At 43.6% G+C, this 19,446-nt stretch overlaps 1 protein-coding gene across 6 annotated transcripts in view; it reads right to left on the minus strand.

The window, feature by feature from the left end:
- The window catches only part of enox2 (ecto-NOX disulfide-thiol exchanger 2), a 100,739-nt gene that overhangs the window by 1,012 nt on the left and 80,281 nt on the right, over positions 1-19,446 (minus strand). For all 6 annotated transcript variants that reach the window (XM_011610891.2, XM_011610886.2, XM_029846891.1 and 3 more), the window contains 9 exons: positions 17,885-18,118; positions 16,244-16,456; positions 14,026-14,132; positions 10,785-10,899; positions 7,963-8,150; positions 6,991-7,131; positions 4,550-4,606; positions 3,700-3,805; positions 2,239-2,324 (listed from right to left, as the gene is read on the minus strand). In XM_011610891.2, the coding sequence (XP_011609193.1) occupies positions 2,239-2,324; positions 3,700-3,805; positions 4,550-4,606; positions 6,991-7,131; positions 7,963-8,150; positions 10,785-10,899; positions 14,026-14,132; positions 16,244-16,456; positions 17,885-18,118 (1,247 nt within the window). The remainder of the gene's footprint in view (positions 1-2,238; positions 2,325-3,699; positions 3,806-4,549; positions 4,607-6,990; positions 7,132-7,962; positions 8,151-10,784; positions 10,900-14,025; positions 14,133-16,243; positions 16,457-17,884; positions 18,119-19,446) is intronic.

Consider the following 19,446-nt stretch of genomic DNA (forward strand, 5'->3'; position numbering starts at 1 on the left):
ACAAAACAGAAGCAAATTGATTCTGTCTGTCTCGTGTGCAGCAGCTCCTGATGACCAGGTAGCAGACTAAATATTAGTCTAATTATTAAAGTACCGTACTTCTGATGCCTTTGTTGGAGCTTTATCCTGTATTTGTGTTCCTGGTACTCTGAACTAATGGAGTGTTGGATTGTGGGTTTTTGCCGCAGGTTCGGGACTGTTTACATCACCCAGTTGAGATTAGGTCTAGGCCCAAGCCTCTGTATTTTAAGTTCTGTTTTTGTTGTGAAGCTCTTATGATGCTGTGGCATCAATCCGTCAGATTAAGAGTTAAAAAGGACCCAAACCAGCGCTGTGGTTGATCACAGCGGGCCCATGAGGCGGTCATGGACCAGAATCAGCACCCAGATAGCGCTGATCACGACTTTACTGCAGAAAAAAACCTGATTTCAGCGAAATGAATTTCTTTCTTCATCAGCCTTCACACCTCTTACTTCACACTCGTCCTCACACCTCAGAGAATTTCACCAGAACAGCGTGACGCTGTTGTGGCCGTCACTCCTGGGCGGCTTCACGGTGTGGGTTGTTTGATCGTGGCCTGTGCGGCCCCGCGGTGTCTGACATTAACAAGTACGCTGTCTGAGGGCTGCACCCATGTCAGGACGCGTTTAGCTCTGTCCTGGAGATGCGACTGGTGTGTCGCTGCAGACAATGGAGGCGAGTGTGGAGCCAGCAGATAAGCAGAGCGGACTGGTGGAGCCTCGGCGAAGCTCTGACATCTCTCGATGTGCATTTTGGAAGCAACGCAGACAGCAAGAGCGGTACGTGGACAGAGAAGCGTGGGCACAAACGTGAAGATGACAAGAAAAATAAGGAACGGAGCTCTTTTTTGCTTGTGTGAATATGAGTCAGCGCGGTGATGAGCGTAATCACAGAGCTCTCTGGAGAACCGTCATCTCCTGGGATGCAAAGTTTTAGAAGATGGAGAGATAATTCCGACCAAGTTGCTCTGAAATCTAAAGGATGTGGTGTTAAGGTATCATTTGGTAGGAAGGGGGGGAAGCTGTGTAATAGCGGCGCGACCTTTCCGAGGTGGCACATAGCGCTGGCATTTTTAAAGCCTCTGGTAAGTGGCAGAGAAGCGTGATAATAAAGGTAAAATGGCCCTGAAAGACGAGGATGAAATGATGCCGCTGCTCCAGGTGGGGTGAGGGTCGCAGGAACGAGGGTGGCGGAGGTGTTTGGCTCCAACTTTCAGATTGAGGGATTTAGATTTAATAAGTTTTGCCATCCTGGGAAATCACACGGCTTGTGCGCGTCAGAGTAAATTCCAAGTGTGAAAAGTGGGCTGATGTTTGAGGGAAGTCTTCTTGTCGTTTGTGAATGTCTCCTCGCATTCAAATCAAGTATCTTTCGTCTGGAATGTATTTTCGGGCTCATAAAGTTGAATCGCAGCAGTTTTTAATCAGGAATATAATAAATTTTCATGTAATACCTGAAGGCTACGAGCCATTCTCCAACCACTCCTAATTAATAGCTATCGTATCAAAAGCTCATATAATAGTCCAGCTTTTAACCGGGAGGTTGTAAAATTGATACAAAGTGTTCAGATGTTTCCTAGAGATCCATTAACTGCAGAGCAGATGATCCTTTAGTTCAGCATTAAAAAATTCATGTTAATTCCCCACCAGTGGCATCTGTCACAGTATTATCAAAAGGGTTTGCTACCTCTGTTTTCCTTTGCTGTCAGAGAGTTAAAAGAGAAATCCAAGGATGGAAGAGCTCCTGTCTCTCAGAAAAATCTCAATCTATTCCTTTTAAGGAAAAAATGTCCTGAAAGCATCAATTTCCGCTGTTAAAGAGCATTAATGAGCACATCTGGATTAGAGTGGCAGCGTTTCCGAGGCAGACGTGTAATCAGCCCAGACATCAGCGATGGACCATGTCCACTCTACAGGACGTCTGTTTCCAGTGCAGTTCCAGGACTGTGGAACATTAGAGGTGCATTAAAGGTGCTGAATTTCTGGGGCCTTTCTGCGGGGGCTGAATGTTCTCCCCTTAAATGGACCAATTTTATTGGGGTATCAAACAGCTGCTAATGATTCTATATTTTAGGGGTATAACAACATATGTGATGAACTGCAAAACAGTTTTTATGAGACCGCAACTAAAAAAGAATCCATATATCTTTTTCTCTGAGGACAGCGGCCAGCTAACACGCCGCTACAGGAGAACTTCGGAGTCAGGTAGGCCTGTTACCTTGGTATCCAAACGCTGCAGGTAGGAGCAGATGTACTCTATGCTGGCTCCAAAAGGGTGGACATGCAGGAAGGTCGAAATGATCCCTGAGGCAGAACAAAGTCAAACATTGCAGTTAGTACAGACACATGAGGATGCCTCCAGTTTGTCCAACTGTGACACCCAGCAGGAGGATTTGCTGCTTCTCTCATTCTAGCAGGAGCTTTCAGTGGCTTCTCCCTGAGTCCCAGTGCTGTTAAGAGCCTCTTGTAAGGTGTGGCGACACATAAGACAGAGTGTTTAATGACAGCTTTGATGCAGTGGTCGCTCATCAAAGCTGTACTCTCGCCGAGCTCCAACAAACCATCTGCTAGCACCTCACACACAGAGCTGAGAGAGAGAAATAACCACCAGCTAACTGCTGAAGAACTACACACAAAGCACCGAGAAACCAAGACTGGAACGCACACACCCACAGGAACAAGCATGATCGCGCTGCTTTACGATGCTAAAGCCACCAGGCTGACACCCCAACATAAACACTGATTGTTACTGGAGATGTTTGGGTCTAAATCCGACTAATTATCCTTCAAGTGTCGCCTGTTGGCAACTGGAGAACATCCAGCCTCATCATCTTGACTGGAGAGTCCTCTTGGACCCTCCAACTCCTCAACAGGTCTGTTCTCGCCAACAGGAGAGAGCAACAGTAATGTGCTCCCGAGAGGAGATTACAGCAAAAACAGCCCAAATTCAAAGTTATCAGAAGTGTAAAATGGCTGAATGGGAATTTTTTTCTGCTACGACTGTGTGAAAATGTGCCATTATCCCCACATTTCTCCACATATCACCTTTAGGAGTTTTCTCTTTATAAATTGAAAACATGTCGGTCTCTGCTGCTTAACTCTTAAAAAAGATATAGAGGTCAAACAGCCATCTTTAATCAGATTTAATGTGACTGTCTGATCTGAGATACTATTTCTCACTAATATTCCACTGCTGACCTCTCCTCTTTATTTTTAGCTGAAGCTGACTATTTTTGTTCGAGCATTTGCATTTTTTGGAGGGATCAGGGTGTCAGAGGAGTCTCTGGGTTTGTTGGAGCATGGCAGCGCTGCAGCTCTGTCTGAAAACAGGATAATTGTTGGAGAGAGCTGAGCCAGGCAGCCTGCGGGTGGCTCAGGGTACCAATGCAGGCATTTGAAACTGGGAGGAACACTTGAACGGTTCTGGGAAGGCTGACCTGAAACATACAGCCTGTGCTTTTGTAGGCTGAAGAGGTAAAGGTGACTAAATAAATACGGAAATCTAATACTAAGAACTTCCCAAGTGTGGAGGTAACAAGTCTTCAACCAAACAAGAATAACCTGCAGAGACATGTTGCCTCTGTGGACATCGTTAAATGTCCACAACCTACAGACGGAGGACAAATACTGACGATCAGCAGCTTACAGGTAAAAAAGCAACATGTGTGTATCGTCATACCGACGAGCACAGCCTCCCTCTCAGACTGGACGGGACTCTGCAGCCTCTTCTCTGGAGGTCCTTCTTTCTCCTGACTGCAGGGTACCGCTGTTGATGCTATGGCTTCCTACACACACACACACACACACACACACACACACAGAGTTACTGATTTAAACAAGTGTAACATTGAGCTGTCACAATGAGATGACAAATAATGAACACCACTGAATCACCAACATATTAATGTGGAAGGACAATGAGGACAACCGGCCTGCAGCTAAACCCACACACACGCGCAGATACGTGCACGTGTGCGTGCAAAGACAGAAATGAATGTAAGATGAAAGGAAAGAGAGGGAGATACTTGGAAGGCAAATGAACAAGCTGTTTGTTTCACTTTCCTGACAGGTGGCAGAAAAATGGCAGAAGGATAACAGAAGTCTGTCGTCCTACATGACGGCGTGTGTAGTGTTGCCAATTGTGTGCATCTCTCAGTGTGTAGCGCTTCCAGCGGTGGGTAAGTGTGTGGATTGCCTGATGGGCTTTTTCAGTTTTTAATCTAACCATAAATCCCTGTGAATGTGTCAGTGTGCGTAGGCGTGCAGACATTCGCACATGTGTGGGCCATTCCGACTTTATGACTCCTTTATTTCCTAGCCCAGTTGTGTCTGGGTGATTTATTCAATGACAAACGCAGTCACAGACAATCACATCGGCCTGTAACGATTCAGCCGTGTCGCTGGAAGAGGTTAAAGAGGAAATTCAGGGAGGGTGGAAGCTGATGAATAATGTGGGGTGGGAGAGGTTGAAGACACAAAACAATACTAGGGAAGAGGTGGGCACGCTCCACAACTTCTCCCTGACTTACACTGGTCTGATTAGCGTCGTCCTCGGCGCCTCTGTCGTCCTGCTTTGACATCTCCATCTGAAAACAGTGAGGATACGATGAAGAGAATCACACTAACACAGACAGGTGGGGAAGAGTCCGCATGGAGTACAAAAACAACAGACAAATAAATCGGATCCTTGAGTCCATGTGGGAATCGTCCATGATTTTTTTGGGGAGAAATTGCCCTGTGGGCAGCTCAGAGTGGAACAAGGTGGATGAATTATTTCAAAATGGTTGGGATAAGCTGGAATGCATGAAACATACATTAATAATAATACTGGAGGAGATGGTTCAGCTACAGAATCCCATCTCCACACGGGGGCGCCAAATATGCCTAGGCCTCACTTTTGCACATTGACTTTTTACTTATCCAATTTAAAGAAAAGAGAATGAAAGAAAATACAGATCGATACAAAAATCATCAGTGGCAGCAGAAAAAGACATAATAAATGAAACGATAATGTCCTTTGTTTGCAATCATAATTGAAATAATGGCGATATTCCTGACGACATGTGCTGGTGTCACTTCAATAAGGCAGCAACTGTGAAGGAGAACTGAAGGCATGAAGAGATCTGCACAACTTGACAAATCACCCCACAACAAGTGCTAATCTTCAGAGAGCGCAACACCCAAAAATTGATTTCTCTTCCTGCCGTTAATGAGACTGCCTCCTGTGATTCATGTTGTCCTGCGCAAAAATTTAATTAGCATTTTTTCCCAGGGCCTACAGTTGTGCGGGGACATGTGCACAGGTTTTCTAATCAAACTCTTCACCAACGAGCGCATGGCTGACAGCTCGGTTGCTATAAAGGGGGAGACGTGTTGGCAAATTAAAAAATAAAAAAAAATTGCCGCAGTTTGTTCATATTTATTAAAGAAAACCTCCCCCACGTGCAAAAACAGTCATTTGTGTTATTATCCAATTTAGCAGGCAGCTGAAGCAGAGGTCATTTTAATGACAGCCTGTCTGCTCATTATGGAGAGCATGATGGAACATTCACAAACATTATCAACCCGACGATAGGAGCGTGGAACCAGGTCTCAAACATTACTAAAAGAAAGACACTGGGAAAAAATGACCCCTGAAACCCTGAACTCATTTAGTGCAGCATGTTAAATAACCCGCTCTTTAAGTAAAACACAGTGCTGCTGCTGATAAATAATAAATGCAGCTTTTAGCTGCAGTGTAAGCAACACATTAAACCCAACAATGAACAGAACACTGGAAACACCTCTGACTAATGCGGGCCGAGACGACCACTGGCTCCATGCCCCCTGACGGTAACGTCTCCCTCATGCTGATCACGCTGCAGCCTCTTGACCAATTAGAATGAAATGGCTGCTCTGCATAAAGCCGAACCAGAAGCCCAGAGGGCAGAACGTCTCAGGCTGGGATGTTTGTGGTTGGATCCAAACCCGGTCTGCATGGTAAGCTGTGCTCAAGATGTCTGCATGTACGGCTGATGGAGGTACGGCTGAACGAGCATTGGTGAATAGATTCCACGTTGATGTAAGTGATTTGTATTATTTGCACAGACCACACAGGTGTGTAGCAGATGAATCAAGCAGCATAATTAACACCTGACACCAGTTTATGGTAATATTCATTTCAAGTGAGGGAAAAAAAAATGAGTGAGAACTGTCACTTGATGTGACAACATTCATCTAAACCTCAAGGATATTTGTGTGTTGCCATGGCTACTGATGCGTCAGTTGTGTTTTACATATACATATATGACAGTTAAGTCTGTCATTATATATAAAGTGGCATTTTGAAAGCACGTTTATGTGATTTGTTGAGTAAAAATGGATTCAGTTTTTCTTTTTAAGCATCTTAAAATTAGTCTTGGGTCACTATGAGATAAACAAAGAAATGAGATTCTGACAGCTTTAATTTTTTTTAAATATTACTTTACTAAAGTGATGGCGTGTAATGCAGCTTATCAGCTGCACCACAGCATTCCTTCATTAAAGTGAAATAAAGAGAAACTACGCAAGAGAAACACTGGGGAAAAAATAGGAGTTCAAATGTCGCCTATGCTGCACATGAAGAAGCACCCAGAAGAATAATAGGAGAACCAGAACTTTGATGGATGTCAGGTATTTTCCCCGTCCAATCCAGCCCACCATGTTGATGCTACAGAAATGCAATTACGCAGGCCTTTTTTCCCTAAATTCAAAAATATATGTAACCATAATAACACTTTGTCCTTTTGTATATTGATGATTTATTTCTTCAATATCGTGCATGCGTTGGAAGTCATCTCGGACTAATTTATTTCTTATTAAAGTGCAAATTGGATAGTCTTCCCTCTCAAACCCAGTCACCCAGAAGTGAACTGTGATATGAGCACGCCGGTGAAAGATTCTCTTCTGGGCTCTGTTGTGGTGAAAAGAAAATGGCTTCTGTAGAACTAACCTGCAGGCAGTGAGTGTTCTTCAGGTTCTGGAGTCCTTCCTTCAAAGTTTGGACCTGGTTTTTCAGAAGCTGCTTGTCATCCAAGCTCTTCTCCAGCTCTGCCTCCCGTTGCTTCAGTTCCTCCCTCATTTTCAACAGTTGCTGCAGTGAAACAGGAGAACTGTGAGGCTCCGACGCTACTGTGAGCTAATTAAGCAGAGCACCGTTAGGCTCAACGGCTCTGAAAACAATCTGTGTTTGTTTTATTAATATTTGGCATGTGATCCTCACACAGGTAATAAAGGAGCAGATACAACAGAGAGATCAGGGGCAGAGGGGAATTATACTGGCGCATAACAAGACTGCTATTAGATTTTCATGAACCAAACAGGAGTCATAAGAGTGATTAGGTGTTAAGGCTTTGATGACAAACAGCAATAATTAATGCTTCTCGGTGATGTGTTCAAAACAAACACAATAAATCCAAGACATTCAATTCAAATGATGCTTCCCCCCCCTTCTCCGAATTCCACAAGAGTCCCATTTGTAGGGCATCCTGATAAAAACTCAGTGTTTACGTTCTGGACGGCTGCACGATGATGCAACACCCCGACATACGGGCAGAGGCAGCCAGTCTGAGTGTCTACCTCTTTATTTAATCCATCCATCTCTGCTGTTCATAAACTAGTAATGAGGGAGATTAAGAGATCATTAGTCTCCGAGCAAGCAGAAATGAACAGCGGAGAAGTAATGGATTCTCCAATAAACACAAATAGATCACCATTTCTATAAGCCGCGGCGGCTCGGAGTTGGTGGCGCGTCCTCACGGAAGAAAAGTGAGGACACATCACCAACGCCAGAACGAATCAAGCTGGTCATTTCTTAGGAAAACAAATGTGATGCAGCTGCTCAAATCAGCGGTCGCTCAACGTGCGTCCGTTTAAAAAACATACTAGAATATACTACATTTAGAGCATCATGAGCATCAGCTACCTTCTGCATGCCCTGCAGAGCCTGCTGGAGGAAGCTGAGCTGCTGCGAGTGTGTGCTGTCTTCCTCGCTCCTCATGGGCTGGTTCTTGCCCTGTTCCTGTTTCAGCAGCTCCACTTCGTTCCTGTAGGCGTCCAGCTGACAGCGCAGCGAGTCGTTCTCCTCCTTTAAGGCTTCTGCTTGTAAAACTCCTGCAGGTTTACACACATAGATTATGAAGGCTGTTATGTGTAATTATGCTGAACGGTGTCAAACCATTAAATGTCACCTCTTCATATTGTCTTCTTTAAAAAAAAAAAAAAATGCATGTGAAAGCAGGACACTTGCTCCAGTCCCATCACACCACCCTCAGGTAAATGTCAACGTCACTCACTTTCATTAAGACGTGTCATAAGATTTAGTCATTTTTATACATATATGAAGCACTGTTCATGCCAAAAAATGCAGCACAAAGTGTCTTGCATGATTAAAAGTAGCCCCCACCCCAGCATACACACACACACACACACACACACACACACACACACACACACACGTAATGTCATCCTAAAAACATTTTAAAAAATGTAAATGCGAGTGAGAAAAGAACAAAAAGTTCTGGAAAGAGACAAATGCGTCACTGATTAGAAACTGATTAAAAAAAAGCTGCAGACTTTGACCTCCTATAAGGATATCTCTATAAGCTATTTAAGTAGACACAATAAAAGCCTCCAGTGATTATCAGATTTAATTAAATCAAATTACCTCAACGGTAAAAGTTACTGTTCTGTTTAATTCAGGTTTGTCCTTGCAGAACTTTTTAAAAGACAGGAGCATTGAGTGAAGCATTAATACAACTTTAAAAATCCATTTGGCCTTAAAACCTATAGTGGATGGCGTCCAGCAAGGGTAACCTGAACAGCACTTTCTAATGCTGCAGTTTCTATAGATGTTCATTTTGTTTCCAAATGTTACTTTCAAGGGGGACAGGATTCTGGTGGAAATCTGAGATTTGGATGAACAGAATGTGCTGGAGACGGTGTTCATTATGGAGACGAGGTATCTGGGGACATCGTGGTGGTTGGTTAATGTGAGATTTCCTCATCGGTGCGCTCTGATGAGAAGCATTTCCAGCGGTGCAGCTACAGAAACTCGGCCTCATTCGCACTGACAGACACGGATAATGTTTCATTCAAGCACTGGCCCAGCTGGGCGACTCCGGGAGACGTGGCGTTTGACAGAGAGCAGAGTTTACGTGCTACAGGGATGTAAACAACCCTGCATACACAGCGCTGCAGCTGACACGGCCACAGGCTACAAAAACACCAGGCTATGAAATCTGGATCAATGATATATGAACTGGCATTTTGGGGATATTATCAACTAAATAGAAAGAGAATAATCAGTAAATATGATATTATTAGCAAAATAAAATGATGCAGAGCCAAAACTCAGTTGATTTCATTACAATAGCACAAATTCTGCAAACAAATAAAACCTGGAAAGACACAGAACTGTTTATAGGTTAGGAAAATATGTTTGAGCACATAAACACCAGTGAACTCTGTGATATTCCCACAGTGGTTCTTCTTCAATACTGGATATTTGACCTGACCTATCGAGTGCAGGAGACGCTCGAGTTATTACGATATTAGACCTGCTCAGTTCCACAGGCGCTGGGCATTATGAGTTCTGTTCTCCTCATTCGGGCCTCGACGGGAAGCTCTTTGGGACAGTTCAATACGCTGACTGGCCTTAGGTGATAAGCTCCATTTGGTGCGAATGCGGGTGTGTGTTTCCGAGTGTGTGCATGCGTGTCTGGCTGGGTTTGACGTGGGTGTTCTGTCAGGAGTCTATCATGGAGGGCCAATGGACTAATGAACTTGCTGGGTCAGCGTCTATGTGTGTGCTGCACTCGTGTGTAGTTTTCTCAGTGGAAAATGAACGTTCGAAGAGAGGAGAGTATTGATCTGGGAGCCTCATCAGCTTGGTGTGAAGAGATGTCAACCACTTGGACAGATTCTGAGCAATTCTCCGCTACTATATAACAGAAATGGTATTGACCTCCAGATATCTAGCCGGGTGCATTCAAACACACCTCTACAGGGTAGGTGCTGTTTGGTATTCAGCACATGAGTCAGATGCGGAGCATCGATTTACTTTGGAAGAGGCTGTGGTCAAAACACAGGTGTGTTGAGCTGAGCCGTGTGTTGTGTAAATAAGCCTGTTTGCTTAAAGGTTAGCAGAGATTTGATTTTGTATTTATTAAATCAAATACATGTAAGGGCTGACATGTTGTGTGAACAACTGTCAACTTTGCTGATCTTGCAGCAGCACCCACATTGAGAGATTTCTGACAACCAGGCTAATTACTGATAGCTAAATAGCAAGGTGGCAAAGAGAAGCGACTCAGCTGATGACTGTATTTACATGCATTTGCATGCTAATGAGAGAAACTGTCAAATTAGAAAATGGTACAGATCGGAATGATGAAGAGGCAAGAGCAAATTAAGTGACCATAACGTGCAGATCTGACCTTGAATCTGTTTTATTTTCCACCATGCATTGATCCCAGGTGATCACTATGGACCTCAGGTAATTATGATAGGTGCATAGACGTCCAGATGTGGACATTGGGCCATTTCAACCCTCAATTCAAGACGGAGAGCTGAACTTTAGTGTTTTTCCATTGAACAAATCCTCGTGAGACAGGCGCTGCCATTCATTCAGACAGCACGGCTGTCTGTCCATCTGAAGTTTGTAACGCTCTCTGTGTCTCATCCTCAGGAGAGCATGAATCCCTCACTCTGACACTCAAACCGTGATCACGCACACGCATTCGGTACCTGAGTCCTCTGAGTCCTTGCTGTCGAGCGTGTCCTCCATGTCGTCGTCAGACATCTCCATCTCCTCCTCTCGCCTGATGCCCATCAGCTGCTCGTTGTGCAAGTTTCTAATCTCCTGCAAAACACATTCAAACGAGGGGATCAGATCAACAAAGACCGGCGAGTGCATGATTTATCAGGTGCTCGTGGGAGAAAGATTTCATGATCAATGTTGAACACTGGCTCTGAGGGAAAGCTTAGAGATCAAGGTGGAAAAAAGGAGCGTTGAGAAAGGAAGATTAGAAGGATGCTCTCACAGCTGGGGGTCTCTACTGTATATTTGCTCGATGACCACATTGCCCCTGATATCTGATTAAGTTCTTAAAAGGAATATTTTTGCGAAGCCTATATGTCAGTGAGCAATCATGATCAGATATAATAAAAGGCAAAATCTCAGTTATGTTTTTAAGAGAGGGAAGAATGCATATTTCAGCACCTTTGCACCCTTTAAATAAGACTGAAGACCCAAATTCATCCTGCCAAGAGCCTGTTATGAAAATGACCTGACTCCGTATTAACAAACTGTAACGCAGTGAAAATAAATCTGATACGTAAACAAGATAATTGAATGGAGGTGATTTGACTGAAACCTGGAAAATGGTGAGGCTAAAGCTTAGTAATTGTCACCATTACAATCAAATGTAGAAATATTCCTGATGCTCTGATGGTTATGTGTATGCGTGGCATCAACAGCATCTCTGTCCCTCCCAGGGAGCGGCGGCCCTCATCTGTGGCTACTTCAGGTTCCTTCTTTAACGCTGGATGGCTTTTTTCTGACCCGGTATCACAGCTGTGCTGACTCTGTTACTATTGACATGGCTCAGTTAGTCAGGGAGCAGGACCATATAAGTACTTCTTGCTGCTTCTTTTTGAACATGCGGCTCAACTTAAAAATGCATCCTTTGTTGTTTTTCTCCACATTTTATTTCATTGTTTTCATCAACAGTACCATGTTCAGTTTTCAAATGAACTCAAACACCAGCAATGTTCATTTCCTTTATTTGACCTCCACCAAGGTGGTGACGTTTATCTGTCTGACTAGGAAATCAATACAAAGCTTTGAATGGATTTTAATGACATTTTTAGAAACTGGAAATGGAAAATTTTGGTGATGTTTTGGAATCCGGAGGGTCTTTTGACCTTTGATCTTTCAAAGATCAATTGGCTGAGGGTCTTTGATCATAAAGCAGTCTTCTATGTTGTCTCGTGTTACTACTGTCTGGGAGGAAATGACAGTATGTGGGGAAATGACCTGCTTGGCAGAGGTCTGAGCCCTCTCGGTGCTTTTGGACTACCGTACTCTTTCAAAAAAAAAAGTCATAAACAATCACCATAATGCCAGTAATCCACACAAATACATAAAAGGACAAAAACAGATTCCATCAATAACAAACTACAACTAAATCAACTCTGAACCATCTGTCTTTTGACATTACCAGCCTGAGCCCATGGCACAGGTTAAACAGGCACTCCGCACACAGGCTCATGCAGATCGTCCACCATCTGCTGTGTGTGAAGCCGACAGTACACACATTCACTATAAACAGCAAACACACACACACACACACACACATCATTAAAGCACTGGCAGAGGCAGGCAGCTGTTGTCCAGTGCTGTTGTGCAGCTGCAGCCCGTTCCTCCGGGCTCCACCATTTTACCAAAGACACAATAAATAAGACAACGGCCAAAGTCTCCCATTCAGAAAACTCCGAAGCTGTTTCATTGTGAGTTTTCGTCTCAAAAACTAAACCTAGAAGGTCACTGAACTCATTCACTGTCTGGATGCAGACAGGAGACTTTTATTTTCTTGAGCGTGTCAAGTGAGTGGAAGGTATCTGATTGACTGCTGTCTGGAGAGACATGTGAATTGCCCCTCTGCTGCACCACAGTGGTGGATTAATGCGTTGTTTTAGGCAACTCTGGACTTTAGAAGCTAAAAACAACCTAATTTTGTGCATGCTGGTTGCATGATCTCGGATCACTGAAAATCCCCGTTAAGGAAAAAGATTGGTTCAATTTGGACACAAATACCGTAAATGTCTGAGGAGTCAAGTGTTAATAAAATCCATTTTCTGCGGTGAAGTTCTTCAATCTTCTCAAAGGGAAATGCTGGAACCGGTACTCGAAGCAGCGTTTACAGTATTTAAGTGTTCTGAATGACAACCTAGCATCAACCCACAACGGTCTCCTTCGCTTACATCTTTTGTCACACTTCACTCCCTGGTGTGTGTAATGTGTATACAGCGTCTCTAAAAAGGAAGACTGAGAAACAACGGACAGATCCCTGAAGAAAAGAGAAAAAGAACAGTGGTGTCTGTGTAATAGCTTTAATACCTTCTGTTACAGTGTGTGCAGAGCCCAGAGGACAAGTGTTTGTTTCACAAAGCCAGTCGCATATTCGGGGTCTATGCACAACTGTCATCCATTTCGCTGCAATAAGCTGTTGTAAGACCTTTAAATCCAAACAGAATATAGTAACGACCTTTGGTCACCTACCTTTTTGTTTTTGTACATGTTGATTAGCCCTGATGCTCCCATGTCTTACTCTATGTTTGCATATCTCTAATAATAGTCTGGAAATTACATTTTGAGCTGGACTTTAACTCTGCTGGGGTTTAGTAACTTACCAATCACAAACATGGTCCAGTAGACTCAGGACTGCACCATACTCAGACCTTTACAAACCTATTACCATGAGGAATTATATATAATTTGGAGGGAAGCGGGAAAAAACCCTGTAAAACTCAAATAAGGACAGAACTAAAAGGCTCAAGATGTTCCTCAATCATCCACTCATCCTCAGTGAGTGCTTCAGAACGAGCTGATATAAAATCCTGTAAGGGGGGAGTTACCTTTTGTCCTGGACACACACTCTTAAAGATGGAAGACTCACCAGGGGCTTGTATCACAGGGAAGGGGGTGGGGGTGGGGGTGGGGGTGGGGGGGTGGTTAGGGGCAGAGGTCTGGACATGGATGAGTCTGTCACACTGACTGGAGATAACAGGCAGATCATCTTCAGGGTACTTACTGTAAAAAGTAGTCTGCTCTTGTTTAAATAGCAACCATTCTCTGGACTTATAGAAACAGTCATTTAAAGAAAAATCAAAATCTTTACAAACTGGTGACAGGATTTAAAAAAGTACTATATGTAATGTTCTACCACTCAAGTAAACATCAGAAGAAAACCAAAAATGTACTAACCTCTGCTTGTTTACGCCAAATATCCAGGTTCTTGCGCTGAGCTTTGGAGAAATGGTCCCATGCCTTTTGTTTGGAAGCAGCTTGGAATACAGACACAATCTGTTCAACTGTGGTCGGGATGCAGGGAAGGACCAGAAACCATCCAGAGACAGAGAAAGAGAAAGAAAGAGAGAGGGCAGGTGGGAAGGAGCAGAGGAGTGAGAAAGTGGAGTCAACTATGGATGTAAAGAACTATGTGAGCATTAGGGATGTGCCATATTCTAGTGCTGACAATGATCAGAAACCCATGACTGTCGTTGACTTATTTGATCTCATACATTTATTCACTAACATTATGCACAAGTGAACTCTGGATGAGGGATTAGAAGTGCAACAAAACTTCAAAGTTGAGTCACTGGGATACAAGAACCTCTTAATCTAAACAGATGAGTAAGAAGGCGTCTAAACACCAGCAGCTACAGCAAAAACAAGTTTCCTGAGGACGTCAAACTTGCAGAACATGGCCAGAAACAGACCTTTATCGCCCGCACTAGTGTTTTTATGTCTGTACTTACCACCTTATGCCAGGGCATCGTCCTGTGGACAGTCGCTTCCAATTCCCACAAACAATAAGAAGAAAATAAACCTAATGGTTTCTCCTAATGTACTACAATAATAGATATACTTTAATAAAGGGATAAAGATGCTCTTTGCTGCTGACACTTACTTAAACCTGAACCATACTGGGTGTCCACAAGTACATGCTAATATGCCAAATATCCAGTGCAAAATAGCATGTTAAACATACAGTAATCAGCCCATGATGCATGTTTACAGAATCCCACTGCACTTTCCTTGCGTTGCCTAATATTGGTCTAACATTTGGAGGCTTGCTAAGCAACTGCAGGCAGCCAAAAATAAACCACTTTAAGCCTGTCACTATTGACCAATGTGCAGCTCCACAGAGCTATCAAGCATCTCACCAAGGACACCTTGTTAACATACAGTAGTAGCTTTCCTGATTTATTTGCTGCGGGCAGATTTCATTTTAAACAGTTGGATGTTTTCAGCCAAACGTAACGACCAAACAAGGTGGAGTTGAAGCCTTGAGCCGAGCTGGCGTGTGTCTCATTAGGGCTAGACGAGACGTCTGAGGTTCCCATTGTTCTGAAATGTGATGTTGTGCATCACACTCGCTCTGGGCCTGTGCAGCCTCGGATTCTCTGCTACTGCATCTGCAGGGTGTTGAGAAAGTCCTTCCATTTCCATTTCCCTTGCTGGTATCACGTGGGTGGTCACAGATGGATGTATGGGTTGTCTGCATCTCAGCGGTGCTAATAAACATGCTGAATCCAAGCACCAGTGAAGTGTGTGCCGTGTGTGTGTGTGTGTGTGTGTGTGCTTGCAGAGGGTTGAGAGCATTGGGGATCAATAACATCTTTCCAGCACTCTGTAATTTGATGGAGCCGATCAATGGTGGAGCCGAGGAAGAGAGGAAAGGCCATGCACAGATTCCAGGACTGTCATTTTATGAGAGCTCTCTGTGCCTCTCAGATGCACCTTCTCAGATCTCAGGGTGCATTCAGGATAAAACACAGCAAACAAAAGAATATTTAGAAACTTCTCATTGTGTTAAAAGATAATTACACTTTATTCAGCGCGCAAATGGTAGGATGTGGGAAAAAATACACTGCAGGGAGATTCATTGTTTGAAACGAGCGGGACACGTGTTCACCGACTCGGATCGGATCCACGCAGTGCGTGTTGGGCTACTTACAAGATTCACTTGGAGTCAACATGACTAATATTCCAGCACGGGCACTGGTATCAGTGACAGTTTACCTTTAACTTTGGCATGATAAAGAGCAAGACACCGAGTCGACTTACCTTCTGGCATCCCTTCAAATAAACATGAACAGAGATGCTGCATACAATAAACTACCGACTAGCTCAGGATCTCTGCCTTGCATCAGAATAAACAGCAAGCTCTAAACAATGGGATACTTACAGTGATGGCAGCACTCTGCATTCCAGGATGTGTGCTTCTGTACAATCTAGGGTAAATTTACGTTATGTGTCTTGTCCTTTGATAAGGATGCACAAGAATCAAGAACTCGGCCGGGCATAGATTGGTTTCTTATCTGTCTGCTGCACCTGTATGTTCTCATAGTAAACTTTATCGTGTGTGCTAAACACACGGAAATCCTTTGCTGTTTCGGGGACAAAGAGTGCGACTCACATTGGCCCACGATGCCCGCCAGAGCGGTCTTGAACTTTTCTTTGGCCTCTTCCATCTCCTTCTCGTGCTGGCTCTTCTCGGTGGTCAGCCGGCGGATGTGACCGTTGGAGGACTGGATCATGGAGTAGAAGTTGTTGGCGTTGCGGCGGTTGACCTCGCCTCTTTCCAACCAGGTCAAAAGGACGTGCACTGCTTCTGCAAACTTGCCGTCATCTGGCCCAAACCAGGAGAGAGAGAGAAATAGAGGAGAGCCAAAATAAATACAATCCTCTCGTCTCTGGAGGATGGTCGCACCAAGAGGGAGGAGGACAAGCATAAGGGCAAGGAGCAGATATGTGGCAGTAAATGCAGGTATAAATACAGGCATGTTTAAATAAATAGAGAACTAGAGAAGGCTTTATGGGAGATGATGTTTAAAAGGTTATACAGTATGAAAACAAAAGGAGAAGAGAGGGAAAAAAGACTTGTGTACTGTTGGATTAGTCTGTAACATTCTTTAACGGCAGACACGCTTCAGAGATCAAAACTAAAGCCAAGTGAGAGGCTTGTCCAGAGGTTTTGGTTTATTTTGACAAGCTTTCTTGGCTTTAGATAAGAAAATCGATTGATTCTTTCAATGTGCCCTTAAGCATCAGAGGATGAACAGATATGACCTCATACTTACCTAACCTGGGTGGAACAAGCCTGTTTCCATCTCAAAATGGTCCTGCATCTTGCATTTTCCACCCTATTTTATTGTGGAATTTAAGGTTCATTGTAGTTCGCTGACTGAATTGATCAAATGTTCCACTGTTGTCGACTAGGGAACACATTCAGTTAGCTCTTGGTAACGACTACTTCAGAAGTTCATGTCACATAGGTTCAAATCAAATAAACCACAAAGAAAATCCTTTAAAAAAAAAAGAAAATAAAAATTCCAAATCCACTTTGTGCCCCAAGATTCAACTTGAAGTACATAATACATCTTGAAATGTTTTCCCCACGACTCCAGAGGGAGGCAGGATGACTCAAACATTCACTTTCAATATTTCAGCTAAGATAATTCAGGTATAAACTGGCAAAGCTATACAAGTGTTTTCACTATAGAAAACAAATCCCAGATTATGGCAGAGTTAGACTTGTTTACACCACTGCCGGTTAAAAGCTGAAAAGACAAATTCAGGTGGTTTGAGAGGAAAAGCTCCAGACTGTCACAGCTCATTAGCGAAACAGGTTTATTCAGCCAACAACAAAAATGGGAGAAGGGGGGAGAAGGAAGGGGGATGGAAGAAAGAGAGAGGTACAGAGAGTGCAGAGAGCAGATAAGAGGGAACAACAAGTGCTGAGGGTGAGAAGATACCCAACCTTTGTTACTCTGCTGTAGCCTTTGTTAAACTTTGAAAACAAACTTCCAGAGTTTGAAACAGCTTTTACCAGATGTGCCAGCATGGAGAAGATCACCTGATTATTATTGGGTTTGCTTACAAATGATTAAACAAACCTCCTCCTTCTTTGCTTGTTTTCTTTTCACTTTTTAGACAGCATTATTTAAAATTCACAGTATACTGGTGTTATACTGGGATCTATTATTCATTCTTTGTTGTGGCCACAATCTTCATGAAATCCAAAGCTAACTCATATATGATTGAAAGGTCTCCCAACCTTTGATCTTTTCCCCCAGCTGGCTGCACTCGTGTTCAGAGTAGTGGACTATCGGAGGGGGGGATGGCGGTCGGAGCCGATCCTCCTCCATCTTGCGCCGGTGCCTCTCCTCTCTGGCCAACATGCGCTGGTGACATTCCCACTCATAAAGATCATCCCTGGCCTGGGCAAAGTCCACGTGGAGACGGCCTGTGTCTTTTTTGTCCGTGCTGGAGCCTAACCGGATACGATAACCTAGGCAAAGGTGTGAAAAGAGTTGACATTTGCCAGAGAAATGAGTGTTCGTTCCCCCATTTTGATCCAGAATAAAACCTTGATTGTACCAGCCATTACCTATTTTGACATCAGGACACAGTTCCTTCAAATATTTATGAGCTGCAATGAGCTTCAGCTGCATTTTGGAATGATACATAAAACATCATCCTGCCGTATCCTTCTATTTAACAGTACGAAGATGAAGAGGAAGGAATGCACGAGGGGGACAAAAGGTCCACGGATTGTAATTTTTGGCGGCCGTCGCTGTCACACTTCCCCCTCATGCGACAGCTGCCCTTTTATTCAGGTTCACTTCTCAGTGATTTTGCTAATACTCAGTTTAATTTAGCTTTACATCCTCTAGAATAAAAAAAAAGAGGAAAAATAGAATTGTTGAATTAGGTACACTGTGCATCTTTTTAATGCAAATGAAAAACAAGCCTGGGGGCATGGAGCCGAGTCAATTTGAGAGCGGCACTGAAGACAGGAGCAGGGGACTCAACACGCGTGTGCTTTACTCTGTGTGCTGCGACTTTCCTTCCACCTGAGCTTCTAACAGGCAGACTTCACATATTTTCCAGGATACTGTCATTCAAACTGGCAACAGGAGGCTTTTGTGCAGCACAGACTGACATAATTGTTATTTTATTCCTGGATCATAATCTTTCCATTTATCCACACGCATCCCGCCTTACTCAACTGCCTCGAATGATTGGAAAATGATTCGAAATTTTTAATTGAACTGGTTAAAATGAACATGTGTGTGCGTGTGTGTGAGTGCATTTGTGCTCCGTGTGTGGCAGAGTAACGATGTGGAGTGCGTTTTATCGGGCGGCCCCCACCTACTGCCAACACAGAGAAGAAGTAGTGACATATTTTAGGGCAACAAGAAACAGAAAAGGGGTGTTTTGGGGTTGAGAGGCAGCTTCAAACTCCCAGTCTAACACAAGCTCAATATTTCAAATGAGGACAACTCTACGCTGAGGCGGCTGCCTTCTGTGTTGGCACAGGTTGAGTACATCTGCAGGTATTATTTATGGGGGAAATACGCAGCTCTGTCATCGGGCTAATATAAAGGTCCAAGAGCTCACAAAACTGCTGAATGGCTTTGTTGGCTATAATCTCCAAAATAATGAACTGGTAATTTAAGTGCCCCTGTAAAAACATTCTCCTCTTTTAGAAGAATTCTTCTTTCCTTTGTCTTTATTCATACTAACTTTTAAAATGTCATTTCCCCATCTCGATTTAGACAGCAGAACACAAACTGGGGAGCCATGATTAATGTGATGAAAGCTTTGGGTATGAGC

The sequence above is a fragment of the Takifugu rubripes genome, chromosome 14 (assembly GCF_901000725.2).
Source record: "Takifugu rubripes chromosome 14, fTakRub1.2, whole genome shotgun sequence".
NCBI classification, from domain to species: Eukaryota; Metazoa; Chordata; class Actinopteri; order Tetraodontiformes; family Tetraodontidae; genus Takifugu; species Takifugu rubripes.